At 36.0% G+C, this 26,380-nt stretch overlaps 1 protein-coding gene across 1 annotated transcript in view; it reads left to right on the forward strand.

Moving 5' to 3' along the window:
* The first annotated feature begins 8,815 nt into the window (after positions 1 to 8,815).
* The window catches only part of LOC149773334 (mannosyl-oligosaccharide 1,2-alpha-mannosidase IA-like), an 80,882-nt gene continuing 63,317 nt past the window's right edge, over positions 8,816 to 26,380 (forward strand). The window contains exons 1-3 of the mRNA XM_089946432.1: positions 8,816 to 9,505; positions 12,941 to 13,156; positions 22,547 to 22,627. Of these exons, the coding sequence (XP_089802558.1) occupies positions 8,876 to 9,505; positions 12,941 to 13,156; positions 22,547 to 22,627 (927 nt within the window). The 5' untranslated portion in view covers positions 8,816 to 8,875. The remainder of the gene's footprint in view (positions 9,506 to 12,940; positions 13,157 to 22,546; positions 22,628 to 26,380) is intronic.

Below are 26,380 nucleotides of genomic sequence, written 5' to 3' on the forward strand. Positions count from 1 at the left end.
GTATCGTTTACCACCACAACACGCACACAACTGTGTTTTTCCTCGCACTGCAGCACCACATCGCAGACATGGTATTGGTCCTAGGCTTCCACGGTGAACGTTTTGCATGTGTTGTCCGCAGAATTCCTTTTTACAGGATTTATTACAACGAGTCAATGAACCCACCATGAGCCATTTGCATTGAGACATTGTATACATAATATTTTAATTTAAATATTTGCTTGAAATATAATATGAACGAATTCGATAGATCATCCTGAATAAAGCCCCTGAGCGGAGATAAATTTAATCTTGACAGAATATCTCCTAACCTACCGATGCAAGATCTGGCTGATCTGAAAAACAAGGGTTTGATAAATAAAATTCACGACGCCAAGAAAGAATTTCACACAGATGGTGCATCTCATGTCTGGTCAACGTTCAAGATTATACGCAACAAAGATATCATCGCCGCTATGATGAACGACAAACGAGCAGAAATTATCATTAACTATCTTGATAATCTCAAATATCTTTTCAGAATAAAATTTGTCGTGTTGACAGAAACAGATGATTGGATTATCCATGACAAATATGATCCTGTCCACGGTAATAAAAAAAACTATCGTACTAAGTAAAGATTCCAAACCAGGTCTATTGACAGATATTGACAAACCGTATTATGAACGAGCATATCCTGTGACAGCGGTTATTTATGGAATCTATGTGATAAATGAAAAACCCAGCGTTGATAAACTGGCACCGATGAAATTTTCAAAAATAAATTGTGTGGCTGAACCAGTAACAGAACATTTTACCGTTTCGACTCGTGGAAACGGTCTAACGGATAAAAGACATAAAATAATAAACACATGGGGAGAAATGGTTAAAGATACCGGTGCGTCTATAAAAGATGTTGCTGAATTAGGAAAAAGATTAAAATTTCCAATAACCGTAGCGACAATAACAGGAGAGATTTTGTATGAATCAAAATATAGATCAAAAGGAGCTTCGATCGAAATTATTGATCATAACGCACACGTGTGGACTAACGCAGTAACAATATTTCCACGAGATCGAACTGTTAAATTTATCCCGTAGATAATTCTGATGGAGGTATGTTTGATTTTATTAATGAAATAAGTAAAAACGATCCTGTGTCAGTATGGTTATTTCAGTCTTGCGTGGAAGAAAAAAATTAATTTGATCAGTTTGTGAGACCAAATGGCGTTATTTATCGAACATCTTCTTCACGAGAAAATGAAAAATCTTGCACTGCAATATACTGATGACACTGACGAACTATTGAGCAACTGTTTTACTGTTCTTTCAGTTGCGGCTCATTTTGCTAGAAAGAAAAATTCGTGGAAAACAACTAGGTTTGATTTTCTTGATGACATAATACTGAGTTGTGTCGAATATGGACACGGCGGGTAATGGAATACTAAATACAATCACTGAGATGTTATTTCAGTTGATATGGTCGTGTGTTATCACGGAAGTTTTCTTGGATACGGAGATTGTTCTGTGTACTTTAAAAGATTCGGTCATCCGACGCACGAAATGATGCGAGTATCGATAAATGGACCATTACCGGAATTTGACCTGACTGGATTCGCTCGTATCGAGTCATTCGAAATGTCTGAAGGACTTCACCCAATTTGTTATGTTTGGTTTGGAAAACATTTTTCTGAAAAAATGTGGACACCAATAGTACTATTACGGTATATGCTTGATTGTGCGATGTTAACACGGTTGATTGTAAGTGAAGCAATTATATCATATCAAAAACAAACCGAAGTTTGGTTACCACAACAAAATGAGTATTCTGATGAAACTGATTATGAGAACAAGATTACAAAAGATCTTGGTAGAAAAATAATCGGCAAGTTTACCCAAAGAGGAGCATATGATCATAAACGACATTGTACAAGATTGATCATGGACGATGCTGAGTTAGATTTTATAATCACTGATACAACGAACAAGAACACGTTTATAAGTCAAGAAACAGCTTTCTTGTCAAATGGAAATAAACTAGGTACAATTGTGAGCTACATGGACGGTGAGTCACTGCAGTATACTCATTTAAGATCTTCAATGTTAGCGTACGTTTCAATAACCTATTATCAATGATAAATAAAGTTTCTAAGTTCGCTGTCAGAGTTGCTACTGATTCGTTTTATATAAGTAAAAAATATTCAATACTGCTAGAAAAATTAAACATAGACACTTGTGCACAGTGGGGTTCGTGGAGAATAAAAAAGGAATATATGCTTGATTATTCTGAATCCGCTGATGTTGCGGTTAAAGATATCTACCTGATAAAATCAGGCAGAAATAATCAGATATCATCGACAACTTCGTTGTTACCATCGGTATACGATGCAATAACTAGACACAAAACGGTTTATCTAAACGGACCTGGCGGTTCTGGCAAAACCACTTAAGCTATCGAACTATTTCAGAATTCAGATATGATTGTGCTAACACCTACACACAGACTCGCGTGAGAAATGAAACAATGAGGAGTACAATCATGTACTTATCACAGCTTCTTCCGATGGAAGGGTGATACATGGACATCTTCAAGGATGGGCGAGAAATACATTCCAAGGATCATAATATGGGATGAAATATGCACTGTACCACTAGAAACATTAAAAACATTTCTTGATTGGTTATTAACAAGAAATACTGCTGTGATGATGTGCGGCGATCACGGTCAACCACCACCTGTAGCTGGACCATCTCCACATAATTGGTTGAAAAAGTTTGTTGACCACTTCGAAGAAGTGGCTGATGATCATAGAGCACTTGATGCAACGTTGAAGGAATTAAAAAAATTAATCAGACTACAACCGAATAAAATTCAGTGCGAAGTAATGCGCGAGATAATTTCAGAAACACCCATGAAAGACTTTTTGCGCGCGTGGAGACCAAACGATTTGATAGTTGCAGGTAGAAAGATAGTTCGTGATACACTTCAGCGGGAGTTGTTTCAGTTACAACGAGAAAAGTTTCCAACGTTGCCAGTTCCGTTATGTTATCGATCAGCAGATATGCGACGGCAAAATATCAACATTGATATACCAGGACAGACCGAGTCAGGGAAACAAAATCTTGTGTTGAATGATATTGTTGCAGTTGACGTTTATGTTGTTGAAGATGCTCTATGTGCTGATAAATCCCCGTGGACGCTTGGATACGCGATGACGATTCATTCATCTCAGGGATTAACTATTATTGATACAGTTGTCTGGATCGTTGATGATCGTATCAAATGGTCGAACCTAGTTTATCTTGCAGTGTCTCGAGTTAGAAAAATATCTCAATTGAGACGAATCGTCATGGACTCGTCAGTGACTAGTGATGATATTGACGAATGTCAAAGCGATACAATAAGAAAAAAACTAGCTGGTTATAAACAAGGTGACAAAAAAAACAAACGTGATTTTGATCTTGATGTTGATTTTATTAATGCGCTGAAACAACAACAGAATAATCATTGTGCAAGTTGTAATTGCATAATGTTATGGCGGTATCTGAAAAATGATCCAAGACAATTTACCGTAGATAGAAAAAATAACAATCTTGGTCATACACGAGAAAATATCATGTTGACCTGTCTTGAATGTAACCGACGTCAGGGTGCTGGTGCCGGTGCTAGTTAAGTGATTTGGGTGGTAATTGTGTGTCATCGGGAATTACTTGTAATTGTTCATGTAAAAATCCACGTTAAGGAGCAGTTGAATCCAGTCTGTAGATTGCGGGTCTACCTGAGGATCTTGTCACGGTGGATATCTTACGTGTGGTAACACTCCAAATAGGATCAGTCGCTCTTTTTTTACCGCCTTCAAGTTCACCGGGCTCGTATAAATACCCGACAGTGATATTACCTAATACTGGCTGTGCTGAAAGATCACGTTGTTGTGTAGGTATATTTTTTTTGTAATTGCATGAATAGGTTTCATGTTGGTTGTTCGAGTGATCTCACTATTTAACGCTGCTATCACACCTGGTAATCTTGCCACCCATTCACGAGATCTTTTATCTTGAATCAATTTCTTCACGTATTGATATCCAAATAACCGCTCAGCAAGTGTTAAATTAAATCGTTCAACAACTGCCTGATCACGATGAAATGCAGTATGTCCTCGTCGTATTTTGACATTATGTTGCTTCATTAACGATGATACTGGACCAAGAAATTCCTTGCCAGGATCAACTTGTAGCAGCTGTGGCCATCGCAGACCACCTCGTTGATAAATTCGTTTCAACGCATTGGCTACCTCAGATGCTGTTTTCATTGATAGCGGTTCTGCATCTTTATATCTACTTGCAATATCAACAACAGTTAGCGCGCATTTGTACGTTTTTCTACGTACAGTATCATGTGGTAAAAACAGAATATCAGCTTGATGAACTTCATTAGGAACACTGACACTGAAATGTGCAAATCGAATTTGCTTAGGTGGCAGCAGATAAATTTGCCATATTGCCTGTTTGGATAACCACGCTTTAGCAGTAGAATGTTTAACCGCTGCTGCATCAGCAAGTTTACTAATTGCTGCTTTAACTTTCCAGTATCCAACTGGTGAATAATAAATCGATTCCATTTATATATTACCAGCCCCTAGTGCTAATCTACCTTTCATCGCGGATCTTACTAACCAATTAGCTAATTTTTCTTTGACATTTTTATTTTGTATAGAATCTAGCGCATGAATTAATTTCACATCTGCAATATGCCTATGTTGTAGATTATTGCTTTTATACGCAACATCATGAGCATGACATGCTTTATCAATAGCGTTTATTGGTTCCTCGCCTGGTTTTGGTTGATCCTGATTATCAAGTCTAATATCGAGTCGAGTACCAGGACCGCAATAATTATATCCTGGTAGGTGTTTTTCTCCTGCGTATTTAGCCCACGGAGTTCACGGTAATTTTGTTAATTTTGCCGCAATATAAATTGTATTTAGTAGCCCCGTCAGTTGATGATCAACGATGTTATGATGTACTTAAGGATTTTAATGAAAACGCGCGAATAGATAACGATAACGATGTCATCGAGTTTATAACCGATATTGATGAAGCACCATCAGTTGATTCCATAGACGGATTTATTAATAATTTAGTTGTATAGGACGATGTGATGCTGGACAAACAATCAAATCCAGCTAGGATTTTTTCTTGAGGTAGGCATAAAAACACCGATGTTATTTATGTTACTCAATGATACACACAAATACCAAAAGTGATCAGAGATAGCTGTAATATTTTAGTTGTGTTTAATGGAGCTGATACACATACGTTGCGAAATATTCATCAAACCTGGTGCAGCGGTGACATGGATATAATTAAATTCAGAAATTTCTTTTTACGAGCGCAAGCTACTCCGCACAGGTTTATAACAATAAATTTGCACGATCCTAGAAGAAGATATCATATTGGACTTGATAAAATATTTGGATAAATTAATAGCAGCAGAGGGGAGCATGACCTCAAGTTGGTTCGTTTTTTTGTAATATACACGCCATTAACAAGTTTTTAGTTGGAGAAATAACAGGGACTCTAGGGACTCTTTGAGAGAGTCTCTGTAGTTAGTTATTTTGATTTTTAAGGTTATTAATCCTTTTTTTAGGAAGGCTTATTTCGGTTTTTGGACACTTCCAAAGTCGGTCTGTTCGCCCCCTCTGCTGCTATAGAAGTTGCATGAGTAATTTCATTATTTAATTCAGCTATCACACTTAGTAATTTAGCAACCCATTCGCAAGATCTCATATCCTGAATTATTTCCTTCGCATACTGATATCCAAATAACCACTTAGCAAGTGTTCGATTAAATCGTTCAACAACTGCTTGATCACGATGAATTGCAACATGTCCTCGTCTGATTTCAACATTATGTTTTTTCGTCAGAGATGATACTGCACCAAGAAATTCCTTGCAATAGTTGTGGCCATTAAAAGGGCCCTCGTTGATTAATTCGCTCAAATGCTGATACAACTTCAGCAGTTGTTTTAGCTGATAGTGGCTCTGCTTCTTTATACCTACTTACAAAATCAACGACAGTTAACGCGTATTTGTACGTTATTTGACGTTTCCCAATTTTAATAGTATCATGTGGTAAAAAATAAAATATCTGCTTTATGAACTTCATTAGGGGCGCTGACATCAAAATGTGCATGCTGAATTCGTTTAGGCGGTGGCAGTTAAATTTGCCATAGTGCCTGTAGTACTAAACAATTTGTGGCGGCAGCACGTTCAACACCTACTGCTTCAGCGAGTTTACTAATTGCTGCTCTACCTCTCCAGTATCCCCTTGGAGTATAATAATTTATTCCATTATTTAATAATTGATTAATTAATTACCAGCCCCTAATGCTAGTTTACCTTTCATCGCAGATCTTACCAACCAACTGATTAATGATTCTCTGATATTTTTTATTTTTTATAGAATTTAACGAATCAACTTCACATCTGCAATATGTCTATCTTGTAGGTTTTTGCTTTTATATGCTACATCATGAACGTGACATGCTTTATCAATATCATTTAAAACAAAAACAATATGTGCATTGTCTTACATTGTAGGACTACGCCGGAGTGCAGTGAAATACCATTTGAAAGTTCATCTGCACTCGTTTTAAGGACGATGTTTGGTACGTTGTCAGGTCCCATGGTTTTGGATGTATTTATGTTAAGTGATTGTTTGAGGACTCCTTTATGTTTGACGTTTAAGTGTGATATAGGTTTGAGTGCACTTCAACTTTTTGTAAAGCGCTGCCACTATTTCTGGTAAAGACATAGTCGTACATGTAAGACATAGGACATGTTGATTTTGTTTTGGTAATATGTCTTACTATCCATATAACAGCCTTGTATAGCGTGTTCCGATGTAGTTGACATCGTAATGAGTAATCAGTTTCATGAACATCTCACACACTTGGCAGCCAATATCGACACTCTTCCACTAATTTATGTGTAATTAATATGCTTACTGTGCTGTCTTTATCCTGGCGGAATGAAAATATGATACTAGCAAATGGATGCATTTTCACGTTCCATCGACATACATTTGAATTTGTTGCAATGCGACAGTAATCGAGGTATGCCGAAGTAAGTTCAAGAAGGTGCATGTTAGGGATAAGTTTTTTGAATGAAATGAACCGTAGCTTACAGTTCCAATAGACATAATATATTTTTTATTCGTTTCGTTTAATAATAATATTTCAACTTAATCCTATTTCAGCATTTTGGGGTTTCATTGCTTTCCAGCCAACTTAAATGTAGGCCAACGAAACTTGAAAATAAGTCCATTTCTTTTGTGAGAATTTGAATTTATTAGAGAAAAGACAGAGTAAGTAAAGTCTGACTAAAACATTATGACTTTACTTTGTAGAAAAGCGTCGTTATTTTAGTTGTCAGTTGTTTGAAATATTCCTGAAAATTTTAATTTCGTGACAATGTTAGTCGACATCAAAACACGCTACACAGCGCCCCTAGTTAGGCTGTAAGACCTTGACGCCCACAACATAAGGTGGCAGGGTCCAGTTTCGTAAATTGGCCCCTGGCAAATTTCTTAACTTAAGGCTATGGTGTGACTTTTTCAGCTATTATTGTTTACTATTTATAGATATGGATATATTTGTGAACTAGGTGTTTTGGGCTTGTGTTGTTCTTGAAATTGATGTCAGGCATGTACACCTTCCATAGTTGTTCTGCAGTATGTTGATAGTGAAATACCAATAGTTGGCTAGGAAGAAGAGCTAGCCTCCCATAGCAGTAGACACGTGGGTTCAAGGCAAGCCGAGTATCTCAAAAACGGCTTGGATGACAACTATTCTGAATTGCATCAAACTATTTAGTAGACAATGTTTTTCAAAATTTTCATCCAGGGAAAGGGCTTGCGTTTGCACTGTGAGCACTACATGCTGTCAAAAATGGTATTTGGATGTGAAAAATGCAGGTATAAAATAGGGGTTGGAGTGCATAAACCTCTTCTGCTATGAACTGCCATTGACTTCTCTGGTCAAGTGAATACTATTCTTATGCTTTGATTTAATATAGGTATCTAAAAATATGGACCTTTTTGACCTCACTTGTGTATTTGATTTTTTATGATTTTTTTATACTAGGTCGCTTATTGCGGCATTAAATTTGTACATAAAAACTGGACCCTGCCCCCTAAATATCAGCGTCAGGTCTTGTATGTAGGACTAGTAAAGACAATGTGTATTTGTATTTTCCGAAAGATTTGCAGAATCCTGTTGGCTTACCGTGGCCGTTGAATTTTGTGATCTAAATTCGGGTGTTTCGATGCCTTACGTTTGTAAATAAACCAATCAGTATCCTGTCATGGCCAAACAAATTTTGGGCTAAACAGAGCTTTCTTGGGGCACAATAAAAGCCCTGTGTGGTAAAATTCATAGTCACCGTCATTGAACGCTTATTATATACTGATAACCTCTTTTAAAGCATATATATGATTAGGATTAAAGAGTAGCTAGACTGGTATGATGGATATGAACGAAGTGAATTTATTTATTCTTAAGGGGTCATATCTACACTTTAAAACCATGGGACACAAGTGTTCGACAAACGGTATTAATAATGGTACAGGATTATTAGCATTTTTTTATTTTCATGTTTTGTATAGTAATAGAGTTTCAACAGTCCTCTCATCAATATACACGAGTATATTATTAACAAATGATCAATTTTGTATTATTACTTTTGATATGACCTCATAATGCAAGGCGACGTGGAATACGTTGACAAGCAATTGTTGTAGTTTGATTATCGTACCAGTCAAGTAGTGGTGCCGTTTAATCACTCTCACTTATGTGCTTTCAGAGGTAATTATAATGCCATAAGCGTTCGATGACCTATGTTAAAGTCTGTTATCGTCGCCAACATGGCAGCGAGCGGAGGAGTGCTCCCGAACTATCAACGTTATGTGAATGGGGTACCCGTTCCACAAGGTAGAAGAACGTTGAGATTTAGGGAAAAATATATTATCGTTCTAGTTTTCCTTTCTTTTAGTGCGGTATGCTTCGGTGCCTTTTTTTTCCTTCCTGATTTAAGGGACAGAGTCAACATGTCAGAAATGAAAAGGCAGATTCAGAATGCAGGGAACGAAATTTTTGTACCGAGGGCAGTAGGTTCAGCAGGGATTCTAAAACACGATCCAGATGAATTTTTTGATATGCACCGTATAGAAGACAGGGCTAACATTCGTAAAAAGATTGAGATAGACTGGGAAAGAGAGAAAATGTTAGAGGCTTTAGGCAAAAAGGTGAACATGTCCAAAGATGATGCATTAAAAGTAAAGAGCAACATTGAGGAAGACAAAAAGAAAATTCTAGAACAAAAGAAAGAGGAGGAAGATAAGGAAAGGCTGGAGAAAGAGAAGAAAGCTATCGAAGTTGTTAAAATGGAACATGAAGGAGTGGAGGGTGGACGGGGTGGAGAACCATCAGACCCAGACGTTAGGAGCAAAAGAGACAAAGTTAAAGAAGTAAGTTTCAAACATAGTTATTTGCTGCCATCTATAAAAAATATATGAAATTGCTAACAGATCCCCCTCTCTCACGTATAACACAATGTGACTGACCCATCTATAAAAAATATATGAAATTGCTAACAGATCCCCCTCTCTCACGTATAACACAATGTGACTGACCCATAGAATGTTGACCTAATATACTTTTATTAAAATCTACCCATTTCATCACTTAGTTTCTTCTTGGAAACATACTAACAAGCAACTATTTCTGGTGCATCATACAATGATAAACTTATTCATGCTGTTTTGCTTTCTTTCGTATTACAGCAGCTTTTTTTAAAATCTTTCCAGTGTTTTAACTTATGGAAACCCAAAACTAAAAGCAATGCTGTCAGTTTAATTGGAATGCTACTGATGGTCTTTACAAGAAGTAATATTGATTATTAGTATCACTATCAGGCACTGACTGTAGTCACAATAAGTAAATTTTCCAAACTGAATAACTGAACAAATAAATGAAAATGTAAACAAGGAGTGAAAATACATTTTCAAAATTAATTCAGCAAATGACATTTAAAATTAATCTTATGTATTTTTTCATCATGCAAATGCAGACGAACAAGGAAAGAAAACATCACATTGTGAAATAAAATGAATTAACATGTGAAAAACAACCACCAACATTTTTAAGCATTGCTCTGTAATATAGATATATACTGCAGTTCATTATAGCATACCTGGTAGACATCCTTGTTAAATTTGACATATCCATTCAATCACAACATGAATATGTTCCAGACAATAAAGCATTGTTTTACCTCCAGATACATCTGCACTTGACTGTTAGAAATTTTTGCACTTTAAAGTAAATTTTCCTTTAGGAAAGGGAATTATTAGTTTTTCTTTGACAGACTCACAGATCTATGCATGTTTGACAATCAAGTTATCAAAAAGTGAGCTGCCGTGCTAGTGTTACATTTCTGGGGCACATCGTGGGACACGGACATGTTAAATCTATAGATACTAAGGTCAGGGCTATCTCTGAATTTCCCGTGTCTGTAAATAAAAAGCAACTGATGCGATTTTTGGGTATGGCTGGATACTATCAAAAATTTTGTTCCAATTTTACTATAACTGCTGAACCTCTGACAAATTTATTTAGTAAGAAAAACAAGTTCCTTTGGACTGAGAAATGTCAGGAGGCTTTTGACAAGTTGAAAGCCATACTTAAAAATGTACCAGTTCTTACAGCTCCAAATTTCAGCCAGTCTTTTAAACTTGTCTGTTGATGCAAGTGATGTTGGGGTTGAAGCAATTTTGATTCAAGATGATAAAAGTGGTTGTGATCATACAGTGTGTTAGTTTGCCAAGAAATTAAATAAGCACCAAAGGAATTAATCTTCAATCAAGAAGTAATGTTTGACTTTGATATTGGCATAACATTTTGAAGTTTACCTTGGTTCAGCTCCTTCCTCGATTGTTGTATTTAGTGACCATAACCCCCTTACTTTCATCGACAAGATAAAAAATAAAAATCAAAGAGTACTAAGATGGAGTTTGTTTTTACAGAAATATAATCTTGACATCAGGCACATCAAAGGAACAGGTAATTTAATAGCAGATGCACTTTCCTGTGTATAGAAATGTATTATTTCATGTACACTGTTTGTCATTCATAAGAATACTTCTTATGATTTTCTTAAAACTCATTTATAATTAATCTTTGGTAAAAAGAAAGATTTATCATATAAACCTTTTTTTATTATTTGGGAAGGTTTACATATATCTGATTTAATTCATATTTATTTTAATTTAATTCTATGTCAGTTTTATCACTGGAGATATTTTTCCAGAAAATCAGTTGACCTGAATCATTCTTTCATAAACACCAGGTGTTTGTATAAATCCTGACCTTGTTTCAGATAAACAAGTTCTATTTTATTTTAAAATGATTGGTTTTCATCAGGGCCATTTTTGGTGTACGTGACATAAACATGATCATGTGACCCCCCTGCTTTCGATTTCGCAGTTCCGGTTTTTCCAGTACTGCATATTTGTTAGTTTTAATAGAGATGCGTAGAGAGAGATTTCTCAGTCTTGCGCTTTTTACACTGATGTCAAGTTATTTTGTTGTAGCCAGATTTTGAGTTATAATTTTCTTCAGATCAGTTGGATTTCAAAAGGATTAATTTTTCTTCGGAAATATTTTGAGGAATGCTTACACAGAAATTTTGGAAAGACATTGCTTACAAATTTAATTTGGATTTCCAACACCAGAATGCCATTATTTGGATTTCTACAAGGAACTGTAGATAAGCACAGTATTGACTACAGCATACGTCATCATCATCCATTTTGGATTTTCCATCAGGATTCGAACTTGAAATTATTAGAACATTTATTACTAGGACTTTTGCAATTTAATTCATGAATTATTCTTGGATTATGTTTGGATTTGATTCTTGAAACCGTAAGTTCTTTTCCTTTTTTCATTTTTACAGAATTTTTCCAGGGAAATAAATTATTAGTTAAATTTTAAAAAGTTTTGTTGTTTTCACTCTTTCTGTGTTACTGTTCATTCAAGCCTAAACACGTAACAAGGTTAATGTCCCTAATTTCTTTTGCTGCCTTCAGAATGGTCCAAAATGTGTGGCAAAATGATGTAGAATATCCTTGTTCAAGTCATATCTCAGCACTGCCCATCATATATGATGATGACGAGTTGGAAAAGAACTAATATGATCATGTGAGCAGTTCAAATAATTGACTATACTTATACTGGAAGATGATGCAACATTACAAAACAGGGAAGCCCCAAGTGGCCGAGTGGTCTAAAGCGCTCACCGTTGCAGGTCACTGCCATCTCACCTCTGTCTGCTTGGGTTCGAGTCTCGGATTCAGCCAATGTCGGTATGTGAGAAAGCATGCCAGTAGCTTCTTGTGGGTCGGTGGTTCTTTCCGGGGTTTTCCCGGGTTCTTCCTCCACCATTAATACTGGCCACCATGTATAGCCTATCATGTGCTGAAAAATGGCGTTAAACCCAACAACAACAGCATTACGAAACAGAAAACATACCAGTGTCAGGGGAGATGTACGTGTATATAAGGGAAATATGTGACACATGGAATAAAATGAAATATTTAAATCTGAAAGAAATAGTGGTTATATAATAAAAATCGGACAATTTTCTCACATGTGACAACAGTTGTATCATATTGTGTAGTGCTCAGACTGTATTGCCAGAAAAAACTTGAGTTAGCACAATATTATAGATTTCTCAACTGATATCTTTTCATCACCCCACCTTATAATATATATTCCATATATGGCTTGAACATTCTTCATTCCATGATATCAAATCCAGTATTCTCAGCATAGTGTGTAAGCTTGTGATACCATATTAAATGTAGCAAATGCCTATTCTACCTTTTTCCTTCTTTCTTCAGATGATGAAGCATGCATGGGACAGCTATGTCAAGTATGCATGGGGAGCCAACGAACTGCGTCCAATCTCAAGACAAGGTCACAGTGCTAGTATATTTGGCACACTTAGTCTAGGTGCAACGATCGTTGATGCTGTTGACACACTCTATATCATGGGTTTGGATGAGGAATACAAAGCTGCCAGGAACTGGATTGCTACATCACTTAATTTTGATGGTGTAAGTATGTCTTTGGCAAGGTTTTGGCTGCAGCTGTCTAAAAACTGCAAAGTCTGAAATATTCATGCATAATTTAATATTATCAAGCATGTTCACATAAAAGTGAGACATAGTGGTCATATTTCTGCTGCTGACAGTAGCAATAGCAGTTTCCTAAGATTTTAGTTATAATGATTTTCAGTTTGCTTTTATTTCTAATCCAACCCCCTGATGGATTCTCATCATCTTCGTATGAAAATTTTGATAGCGTGGTCTAAAGCACTCGCTTTTTACTAATCACTGCCATTTCACCTCTGTCCACGTGGGTTTGAATCTTGGGCTCAGCCATTGTTTGAAAGTGAGAAAGCTGTCCAGTGACTTTTTGTGGGTTGGTGGTCTTTACCAGGATTTTCTCACATACTTCCTCTGCCAGCAGTACTGGCCACCATGTATAGAGTATAATGCGCTGAAAAACGGCATTAAAACCCAAACAACAGCAACACTTGACATGAATCATTCTGAAGCTAAGACAATTCATTCAGCAACGTAGTACTCACTTTTCCCTGTTTGAAGTTTCTATTAAAGTTTTTAATTTTCATACATTTACTAATTCCTATAATTGACTTTGATCATTCCTGGGATGAATCATTATGAAGCAAGACTATTCATTCTGTAATATACTGACTCAACCTTATGGTCACTGTCCTTCATTCAGTTGCAGTGTTTTGATTGTGGGCTTGGTCCTGGCTTTGTTTTGGGGTAACAAATGCCATGACATTTTATTAACCACATAAATTTTGTTTAAATTGTCATTAACTTGGTATATGGTGTAGCCCTATGAAATATTTGTCTCCAAGCAATTTTCTGTAAGTTTCTTTGCCAGGACCCTTTATCATTATGATTTGTCTGTTGAACTGATCAACCATCAACATTTTTACGTCTTCTCCAACACCCACTCTTAGTCTATGATCAAAAATTTTAGAATATTTCTATGGGCAAGATCTATAAAATTATATCCAATAGAGGAATTGTGTAGCTTTTAGCAGTCAGGTTTGAAACACATTTATGCTTTTCAAAGAATGGACAGAGCTAATGTTGATTAAACATGGTAGCAGAGTTCACTTTGACCTACACAAGTGAAATTGTGTCTAGGATGGCTTTCTTAGCAATCAGCCATAAGCCCTATTTTCAACTTTTTTCCCCAACAGCTGATGTAGTTTTAATTAAACTTAGTATCAACTATCAAATATACTTACTTGTAAGCTAGGGACCCCGAGTGGCCGAGTGGTCTAAAGCGCTCTCCGTTATGGATCACTGCCATCTCACCTCTGTCTGTGTGGGTTTGAGTCTCGGATTCAGCCAGTGTGGGTATGTGAGAAAGCTTGCCAGTAGCTTCTCATGGGTCGGTGGTTTTTTCCGGGGGTTTTCCTGGGTTCTTCCTCCACCATTAATACAGGCTGCCATGTATAGCCTAGCCTGTGCTGAAAAGTGGCATTAAACCCTACAACAACAACTACTTATAAGCTGAGTCCAATTTGAAACAGCATATACCCTGATCTGCCATCACATAATGTACCTGCCAAGCAGATTAGGATCAATGTTTTTGATTATATGAATTGCTTCCAGCACACTGGTTAGACCACAATCTCGCAGTTCATGATATTATGGTAGGTCTGTGCAGTTTGCAGTTGGATGAGCATACATGTATATGGTGCAAATATCATATATACTCACTTATAAGACAAGTGCTACTACAAACTGCACAGACCCAGACCTGCTGTTGCATAATGTGCTGGCAGATCTGGACCTGTTTGGAGCAAACAGTAGAACAAACAGCATTGACCTGATCTGCAGGCACATTATGCTATGGCTTTCTGAATTTAATGTTAGAGATATGTGTTAATGTTTGTAAACTCTAACACATATTATTTATCTTTCTTGTGTAATCAGGAATTACATCAGTGCAACAATGACCATGATGATATATTTTGAGCTATTTTGTTTTGCTTGTTTTTGCATGAATTCATTGTGCAAAGGAAACTGGCTTAAGTAAAGGACACTCAGAGGACAACACATTAATGTCTTATAAAGGATGGGTGTGTTATGTATATTTGATTTAATTTATATTTGATTTAATTTAATGTTTGTTGGTTTTTTTAATTTTTTAAATTCCATTACATGTTATTTTAATATAATTTTGTTTAGTGGATTTGACATTGTCCAGAAATTTAATTCAGAAGTAAACAACTAATAATAGAAACTTTGTATCTAATGCTGACCTTGATTCAGAACCAGTAAGCATAGATGCCAACCCGCATGAATTTCACAACATTTTCAGCGATTCATGGATTCACGTCGCAAACCAAAACTTCACGAATTCTCCAATCCTCAGTTATTTTAAATCTTTAATAAAATAACTGATTTCCTGTTAAGCGCTAGTCTTGATATTCGCAGTTGCCGAAACGGTCCGGTACCGCTGGTTGCGATATTAGTAGATATGCAGCTGATTAGTACAGTTGGCCTGGTATCAAGCATTTTAGCCTATTTTAATCTATATGTATAAGAGTAGTTTTACAAATGGTTTTGAGAGAAACTGGGGCCTAACCGGAATTTTGCTCCGTGCATGCGTCACCAACACTGATTTGAGTTATCGTTCAGCATCGCATGTAAGATCTTGAAAATGTCTTCACCACCAAGAAAAAAGAAATGTATTACTCAAAAAAGTGAAGTTTAATTTGGAATATATCAAAAATTGGCCATGCAGTCTGCCATTAAACATTGATATTCATCATGCTTTTTGCACTCAGTGTGCCATCGCAGAGACGATGTGAGGAAGCACGTCGGTTACACGTAGAAGTTGGGAAAATTAAGAATTTGCAGATTTCAGCTCTGGAATATTTTAAGCCATCAGCGGTAGTCCTGCAGGCTACCAATGCGGAAGCATTATTTGTGAGTTTTCTTGTCGAACACAATCTACCTTTATCAGCTGGAGACCATGCTAAACATTTGTTCTGACAAATGTTACCGGACTCGAAAATCGCTTCCAAATTTTCCTGTGAAAGAACCAGAAGTGCTGCAGCTCCTGTGCATTCCTGAATGCAACAGTGGCAGCGAAAAAGTATTTTCTTTAGGGAGGAAAAATAAGACAGACATTAGGGCCTCCTTAGCTGCAGAAAATTTGTCAGCAAATTTAGTCACCAAGATCAACCAAATTTACGATCAAAGTTCAAGTCAGCCACAGTACCATGTCTTGATAAATAAATATTTCTGCATATATGTAGTATTTTAGTTTTATATTGTGAACGTAATATAGTGTAGTATTGACGGTCAGAGTGGATGGAGTTATTGTCATGGTATTTTGCACTAATTCATGTCCAAATTCACGACTTTTTATCCCTATTTTCACTAATTGTGAGCCTGGTAGGTTGGCAGCTATGCAGTAAGAGTTGTAGTAAACAACTTTTTATAATTTTTCTTATTCTTTCTCAGAGTAAGACTCATAATTGAAATCTAGGCCATACATGGAGTATGTAACAAATAACATGTAGCATTTGTTACAAACTCTGGTTTTTCCAGAGGATTGACCCACATCCAGGCATCTGTTTTGCATTTGTAGCTAGATTTATTATTTATGTTTTGAGAAATAATAGTTATTCCTGCCATAACACTTGAGAAGATAAAGTGTTTTATGTTGTGACCAGTTTTTGGGCAAATTATTTTATTTTTCTTTAAATTATTTGGATTCCAAGAGATTATTTTTCCCTTTAAATACTTGTGCTCTAAATAAATTCTTGGACAAGGACAGTTATCGAAATCAACACAGAATTCAAAGACAGGAATATTTTCTTTGATTCAGCAAAGAACTGTTCACACATCAGTATGACACTGACCACAGCATATGTCATCACCTTCCATTTTATATTTCATCAGGATTCAAACTCAGTTTCATGATGACTTTTTTAAAAAATTCTTAGATTATTCTTGGATTTTTTTTTGGATTTGATTTGTAGAACCATAAGTTCAATTTCTCAATTTAACCTTATTTTTCTAGGGAAATAAATTATTTGTTAAATTTTACAAAGCTTGTTGACTTCACTCTTTTCTAGTTACATTTTGTAAGAGCCTAAACATGTAACGTGTGCTTTGTATTGTAATGGATGGGTGTCCTGTATATTTTATTGAATCTGTGTTCTGTATACATGTATTGTAACGGATGGGTGTCCTGTATATTTTAATGAATCTGTGTATTGTATACATGTATTGTAAAGGATGGGTGTCCTGTATATTTTAATGAATCTGTGTATTGTATACATGTATTGTAAAGGATGGGTGTCCTGTATACATGTATTGTAATGGATGTGTGTCCTTTATAGTGCAGTTGATAAAGCTAATGTCATGATTCTGGAACCGAATGATTTAAGATGTCAAGAGTTTGCTGTTGCAATTAAACTTTCTACTCTCTGTTTTTGCTGTGCATTAGGACCAAACCATAATTATATATATAGTTGGTTGGAATTTCACTTGACCCATGGTTGAGGCAGAGAACTATCAATAGTTCCCATATACCTGGCCCAGATAGAGTTTAAATTATCCTGTTTATGGAAGACACAGTGCCATTTCCTACCTCCCAAATCTGATTTGTGCACATTATAGTAAGTTAAAAAGTCAGTTCTGCCAGAAATATCCAACACAATACCTGTATGACAAATTCTGAGTCACCCTCCATCAATGTACTATCCAAATTTACTTAAATTGTCCATCTTCAACAATATTGTAATGTGCATGGTTATGGTTGTACTGAGTTGAAGATAGTCAAGGAAAATAATACCTTATTTCATTTGATTTCACTTTGAATCCTCAAAAAAAATGTAATCAGAAACTCTATAATAATTAATATCATTTAATGAGATGTTGATGAGTTAGTTTACTGTGTTTTAAATACCGCCTGGCAGTAACTTGAGGGGTATCAGTAAATACTAAAACAGTTACTCAAGAAAGATGGATTTTATAGTTTTTAATCATGATGAATATAGAAGCTTATCTAAATATGTTGAATAAATTTTCAAATAGGAAAATTTGGCATTCTTTTGAGATCTGGGTGAAATGAAACAGTCCTCAGTGAAGTAATGCAGTGGTAACAAAGTCCGTATAACAGACAGTCATCGGCCATACCTCCAGTAAATATGTTTTACAGTGCTGGATATCACACTGGTTCAATTTGTGACCAATGTAAAATGCACACTAAATATGCTAGAAATCCAATAATTCTTGGTAAAGTTATGATGTTGAAACCAAATTTAGGAAAATGCACACTCAAGGGCCATAATTGCTTTGATTTACATGTATGTTTTGGAATGCTAGAACAAATATTCATTCCAGGGCTCATCAGTATAAATTTGTACAAGTGATTTGCTTCTAATCGAACAATCCTTGTTAAAATAATGCTCTCGAAATGAAAGTCAGGAGGATGAGCAAATAGGGGTCCATAACTCCTATAACTGATGTTATAGAACAACAGATATTGAACTCATTCAAGGTCTCAGAACTATAAAACTGCACACCAAATATGGTTGGTAAAGTACTCCAGCGGAAGAAAAATTCAGGAGGGTGTGCAGCCAAGTGGCATAATGTTCTGGAATATTGGAAGTCCGGTTCATTCCAGATGTCATCAGCATGAACTTTATGTCAGATATCACTGAAATCCCACAATGCTTGGTAAAATAATATTATGGAAACCAAAGTAAGATAGCTGGTCATTCATAAGACTTTATACTTATAAAGATACAATGAAACAATAACATAAATATAAAGCAGCATGCCAAATTCAGTTGAAATCAAGAAAAATTTTATGCTGTGCAAAACTGGTCAGGCAGGGGCATAATTCCTGTAACTGAAGCTGAAGAACACAACAAATTGAGCTCTTCTGAGGTCACATTAGAATAAAGCTGCCTGCCAGATTTGGTTGAAGTGTGATAATCCTTGGTTAAACTAGACATTTGTATGATTTAAGTACTTTACAGATCTTTTAATAGCCACTTTTACATGAAGTTTCTTTGTTTCTTCTTAGATAGAGTTTGGATGCCAATACTTCTGGTACATAATGCAGTCAACAAGCTACGTTTAGTTCAGATTGGTGGATATTGTTTTAAATGGACTTAACAAACAATAACATTACCACAAATCATAATTGCATGTAACATTTCACTGCATTTTGCACCAGATGGTTAGCATTCAGATAAGATGCAGATGAACTTCATGCAAAAGTGGTTATTAAGTGATCAGTAAAGTACTTAAATCATACATTGAAAATACATCTGGAATGTCTTCTTTCCATTGGTGTATGTTATCAGTGGCTGAACATGCGGACATAATACTTAGAATGGAGTTGGGGCAGGGGTAGGTGGCAGATTTTGAACCATGTGAGTTGGCTAACTTGTGTTCATTTGTGGAAACCAGAAGGCATGTGGGTGTTGTTAATAGTTTTTCTTTTTACTGATAGAAATAAGTGCAAATGCTTGCTACATCACTATCAGATGAATTTTCAGTTCATAAAATAAATAGGCTAATGACTATTAATTGTTACACAATTGCTGAATATTAATTTAAGGTACAGAATGACAGGTATCCAGACCTGGCTTGGTTTTAATGTAAAAATATGACCTTACTGGGTCATTCCCCTAACCCAGGCAGTAATAAAATAAAATATCGTTTTATGGTTAACAAAAATGGAGATGAGAGAGGAAGTGGAGAAACCCAGCCTAGTAAAATCTGTCTTGGCAAGATAGTTCCTCGCCATATACCTGTAAAATTTTGCTACCCATCCCAAGTGTAAAGTAACTTGTATATATGGTAAGTATCTGTTTGTATGCATTATCTTGTATTGATAATGGGAAAAAAGTATCTGTACATTGATATATTGATTAATCATTTCACCCCTAGTCACAGCTAATGGTTTGATACATAATTTACTATGTGTACCATATATGTATTTTCAATCATTACTTTTCAAGTGCATACAAATATTATTGCTGTTGTAATTAAATCTAAGGAAAAAAATCCCTTTTTAATTTATTACATGCTGAATCAGACACCTAATTCACTTTTTTGCATACTTTTGGTATTTGGTAGTCCTTTATGGTATTTTGAAGGATTGGGGTTTGTTCCAGCATTGAGCTGTAAATTAGATTTTGGATATTTTGGAAGCTGCTGAAATTTACCCTAATGTACATCAATGACAGCTTTACCAACTGTCTTACATTGTTATGACCCTTTAGCAAATACATGTTAACAAAATTTATGCATCCAATAAACATGTACCTGCAAATACATTTAAACAGTCCTTCATGATCACCATTTTACCCACTTGTAACTTTAATTGCTTTTAAGCTTGTTTAGTTCTTCAGTGATTTCTCCAGTATTTTTACTTGGGTGGAGAATTCCGCCCTCTAGTATTTTCATAATGACTAGACCCCTAGTTGTATGTTTCAAGAAATGTGTTTAGGATAAATAACTTTATTTTTATTGGCACATTATTGTTTTATTATGACATTGTCACTGCATGTACATTATATGCATTGGATTTGCTTGTAATGGTTGAGACACCAAATACTGCATGTCTGCCATTGTACAACTTTGTCTAGTGCAGTTGGTGATAAACTTGTAATATTGTAATATCCTGAAAGCATCTCATTGCTCAGTTGCAAAACATCACTCAGAAAGCACTTTGTATTTCTTCTAGAAGTTAACAAGATCAGATTTAGATTTAAATTTGTTAATATTAATGAATGTTACAGGTTTCAAATCAAATGTGCATGTTATTGGGGGGGGGTACACAATAAAGTATTCTAGAGAGAATGCTAGTGCTGTGTATTCCTTGCATTTAAACCAGAAATTTGGTATTTCTTATCTTATTGCACACATTCCCTCTGTCTACCAGTTATCAATTACATGTACTACCAAATCTTCATATATTGACTATTATGGGCAGATATGCTTTTGCTCAATTTAGAGTGCATTGATAACCTCTGTGGTGATGATAGGTGCCTACTCTGTTTTTAATACTATAGAAGGAATCTTTTACATGAAATGCGTGTAATTCTCTTGACACATGGGGTCTGTCATTGAATGTTCCCATTTGATGAAGAACACAATGTTTAGCACCACAACCTCCAATGATGCTACTGCAGGTATTTGGGAATACAGCTTCTTGCTCTAGCAGGATTTGAATATGGGACTTTTTGTACCAGATGGATGTTTGCCACTGGTAACCACTATTAGTCACCACCTCAAATTTTGATTTAGGTACAATATTGCAATAAACAGAAATATGAGTCAACCAATTTCAAGGAGAGTACTGTCATTGAGGACTGAAGTGTTTAGCTTTTGAGGCTGCATAAGGGCAACTGTCCAGAAATCATCCTTTTAAATCTGGCTTTGTAAATAAACACTGTCTAGCCCCAAAAGTTTGAGAATATTTGCTGTAATTTGATGCATGAAAAGATGTAAATGCATTCTTGAACATGAGATATATATGTATTTATTATATGCTTAAGTGTGAAATATAGATAATGGCAAAATAGTTTTCATATTTTTTTCATTCCTATATTTTCACACATGAAAAATATATCCTTATATTTTCACATATGAAAGTATTAGATTTCCCATCCTGCAATGCAACAGTTAATTGTGAGTGCCTACAAAAGTTGTACCTGCAACAAGATAAACTAGTAGTAGTACTTTGTGAGTTAGAAAAAAAAAAAGAAACAGCCTTGCATTACAGAAATGGAAATAAATCTTTGGTAAAGTAATTACACCAGATACCATTTGCATAGCTCTGAAGTTATTTCCCCTTGCTTCCTTGACAGCAGCAGCAAATCAACTGTGATGCATTGCTGAATTAGACTTGCATTGTTTTCAGATAGGATCAATAGTTTACAAAATGACAAAAATGTAATTTACTTCAACCCATTCCTAGTGCTTTCTTAAGTCACGTACATTTGTATGGTCAGGTTATGAAGGTGAGGTGAATTTACGAAAAGTGGGTGGCGATTAGCGTGTTTTACCAGAGAGTGAGTTTACTCTTGTAAACTATGATTCTGGAGCAAGTTTGGTATATAATAAAAAGACAGTATTCTTTTCCTATGTTAATACCAGATATATTCTATGTTGTGGTATCAGAAACTTTATATTTTAACTCATGGATTTGCCACTCTTTAAAATATCATGTTTATGGTTCCACACAATGAAATATATATGGAATTAATGTAGGAAGGAAAATATCCTCTCTCTCTCCCTATATATATATATATATATATATATATATATATATATATATATATAAGGATGAATCAGATGAATAATGGAAATAGGATAAATAGTCTTGTAAAAGAATTTATCTTTGATATTTTTCAGCCAACAGAGTTGTCAGTCTTTGAAACAACTATTCGGTTCATTGGAGGGCTTCTCTCAACTTATGCTCTGACAGGAGATGCAGTAAGTGCAGAAGTTTTTTATTTTAATTTCCTCCAGGCATATCAAGAAGATTTTAACTAGTATATTAGCGCCATTTACTACCGTATGTGTGTATATATATATATATATATATATATATATATATATATATATATATATATATATATATACATACATTTTTGAGTTAAGCTGCAAACTGCACACTCCAGGTCTGCTGTTGCATGTTGGACCAGCGGATTGGGGTTTGTGTAATTTGTTAGGAGTACCAGTAGTCAGTAGTAAAGGCAACATAGAACCTGATCTGCTGTTGCAAATCCGAGTATAACACAGCTGCTGTCTGCAGTTTGGCTTAGCTTACAAGAGATTCTTCTTGTTTTTAGCTGAGAGGGAGAGAGAGAGAAACATGCAGAGAAATAATGAAGGGCAAATATATAACTTGGCTCGACAGATTATGTGTTTTCTATGTAAATTCCAGGTTTTATAATAATAATAATCATGATGACTTTGTATAGTGCCTAATCTTTAGAAGCTCTAAGCACTTTACAACATTAGACAACACCTATAAGATAAAAAATAAATAATGATATGATTAAAAACAAACACTGTGAAATTAGAAAACATTAAAAAACATGCTGAGAATATTTAAGGTAGGAAACATTATTAGGTCTTTAAGTTTGTTCTTGCAGTCAAAATAAGTGAGATTTGAGAGCACTCTTGAATGTGATCACTGTGTCTTTGTGTCTAAGTTCAGTGGGCAATTCATTCCATGTTGCTGGGCCCTGGTATGCAAAAGAACGCTGTCCATATCACTTTGTTTTCATAGTGGGAATAATGAGTATACGATTGTCAAAAGAGGAGCATAAGTATCTTGCTGGTGTGTACACATGGGTGAGGTCGGATAGGTATGTTGGACTAGAGTCCGACAGTGAAACATAGCACAGAGAACAAATTTTTTTTTTATATTTCTGGATCGAATGGATAGCCAGTGAAGGGTACAGAGCAGCGGGGAGGTGTGCTCAGATTGTGGTACTCTAAGTATGATCTGAGCAGCAGTGTTTTGAACTTTTTGAAGTTTCTGGAGCAGATATTGAGATGAACCAGACAGAATTGAGTTACAATAGTCGTCTTGAAAGTACTAATGAACACACAAGTTTTTTAGTGACATCAACTGAAAGATATTTGCAAATGGAGCTGATGTGTCTCAGCTCAAGATATGCAGCCTTGCATATGTTCATGACATGTTGGTTCATTGTGAAAGTACTGTCCAGAGTAACACCTAGGTTTCGTACTGATTGTGTGAATTTAATGTTGGTGTTGCTGATATTTATTGTTTGAGGTAAAGGATGTGAATGAGAAAGTCTTTGTGTTGTGATCAGAATGGCTTCATTTTTATCATCATTCATCTGCAGCTTGTTACATGTCATCCATGATTTCACATCAGAAATGCACCTCTCTTCACCTTGGATGGTAGCATCAACTTCATTTGGGTGGCTAGATTTGTATATTTGGGTGTCATCAGCGTACAGTTGGTGAGACACTGGATGATGATCTATGACACTTGAGAGCAGCTGAGTGTATAGAATGAATAGAAGAGGTCCAAGAACAGACCTCTGTGGAACACCACAACATAGATCAACTGGGCTGGAGTGTATTCCATTTGCAGATACAATTTGTGTCCTGTTGACCAAGTAGAACTTGAACCACATAAGGCTGTATCATGAATGCCAAATATTTGCTGGAGACGGTGAAGTAATATATCATGGTCTGTTGTGTCAAATGCTGCAGACAAATCAAGGAGGGTGAGGACTGTAATCTTTCTGCTGTCCAACGCAGAGAGAATGTCATTAACTACTTTTAGAAGAGTAGTTTCAGTACTGTGGCAAGGGCGATATGCAGATTGTACATTGCTAAAAAGACTGTTTGAATTCAGATGAGATACAAGCAGGGATAGAACAACCTTTTCTAAGATTTTTTATATGAATGGGAGATTAGAAACTGGGCGGTAGTTCTTTAAATCATTATGGTCTAGTGTTGGTTTCTTCAGCAGAGGTTTCACGATGGCAGTTTTAAAAAATGATGGGAATTCCCCAGATGAGAGAGAGGTATTAATAACATCAGCTAGTGAAGGCAATACTGGATCTAAGCACTCAAGCAGCAGTGATGTTGGAATTGGATCAAGTTCACATCACTTTGGTGCACTCTTCGTCAGGATTGTTTGTACAAAATCCATAGAGACAGGTTCAAATGCTGCTAATGGTTGCCGCTCAAATTCTGTATCCCAACTGTATGGTGATGATGAGTCAATTGAAATTGTGGTGTCAAGCTTATCTCTAATGGTTTGTATTTTGTCACGGAGGAAGTTTGCGAACATGTCTGGAAGGTCGACTGGAGAGAAGGTAGTTGGAAGGAAGTGGTGTAGATTTGTTCCTTGACATTAGCTTGTTAGTAATCTCGAAAAGCTCTTTGCAGCTGGAACTTTCCTTGATCTTAGTAGTGTAGTGGGCTGATTTCGCTGCATGGACTATATTTGTGACATTCTTCTTAGCGGCTTCATAGATTTGCTAATGAATAGTGAGTCTGGTGGAAAACCAAAGCCTCTCAGCTTTACAGCGGTCTCTTTTAGCAGTGCGAAGGTGGTCCTTAACACTGCTATACCATGGAGAACACTTTTGAATTGATACTCTGCACTTGGTAGCTGGGGCATGTTTGTCAAGCAATGAATGCAGGCAGTTATCGAGTTGGTCTGCTGTAGGAGGTAAGCAAGTTGTTAGGTTAGCTTGGATGTTGTGCATTAGTTTGGTTCTATTTATCATACGGAGGTTTCTTTTAGTAGCAGATAAAGGTAGAGGGTTAGGGACTGATACGTCAAGATGGCATATAATGCAAAGGTGATCTGATGCAAGGTCATGGGATACCAGGGAGGATCGTAGAATGTTATCATCAGGTTTATGAAGAATCCAGTCTAAAATGTGACCATGTTTATGGGTGGGTTGGTTAACAGACTGTTTGAGGTTGAAAACATTAATGGAATCTGAGTTTTTATGTATTTGGGTTTCCGGGACAGTCAAAGTGAAAGTTGAAATCTCTAAGAATAATCTGGTTGCCACCTATTGAATTTCCATAGTCCAGGAGATTCGGAAACTGCTCCAAGAAAATGGACTGGCCTTTGCTCCAGTGTGAGTGTGGTTTGGACTAGTTTAAACGATATGTGGTCAAAATTGAATATTGTGTTGTGGTTAAGATGTTTGACCATTGAGTTCTTTGTGATGACAGCAATTCCACCTCCGCAAGAATTACGGTGGAACAACTTGATGGAGTAACCAGTGGGTGTTAGATCTGCACACCTGGGCTCATTGCCTGATATTTTTAGCCATGTTTCTGTCAAGGAAAAGATGTCAGTATTCTGGTCGTTGATAAAATTGACTATTTCTGTGCGCTTTTCCGGTGGTCCTACAGACTGGGCATTGAATAATGCAATATGCAGAGGTATCTCTTGGATAGTTGACATAAAGGTTGACGAATTTGAATTTGGTTATCTAAATTAAGGGTCAAATTTTTTTTAAATTGTTGAGCTGAAATAAGGGAGATATCTGGAATTCTTCTTCCTGTTCTACACCGGCCAGCTTTGAAACGTTTCTTTTTTCGCTTCTGTTTACATTTAGGTAATGATTAATATAGTCCCAGTTCGTTTAGTCTAGAGCACAATGTAGTGTGGAGAGCCAAGGAGTGATCATTTAAAGCAATTAATGAGGGTCCATCATAGCATAAACGGGT

The sequence above is a fragment of the Sinohyriopsis cumingii genome, unplaced genomic scaffold (genome assembly GCF_028554795.1).
Source record: "Sinohyriopsis cumingii isolate HCF-2022 unplaced genomic scaffold, ASM2855479v2 utg000663l, whole genome shotgun sequence".
NCBI lineage: Eukaryota > Metazoa > Mollusca > Bivalvia > Unionida > Unionidae > Sinohyriopsis > Sinohyriopsis cumingii.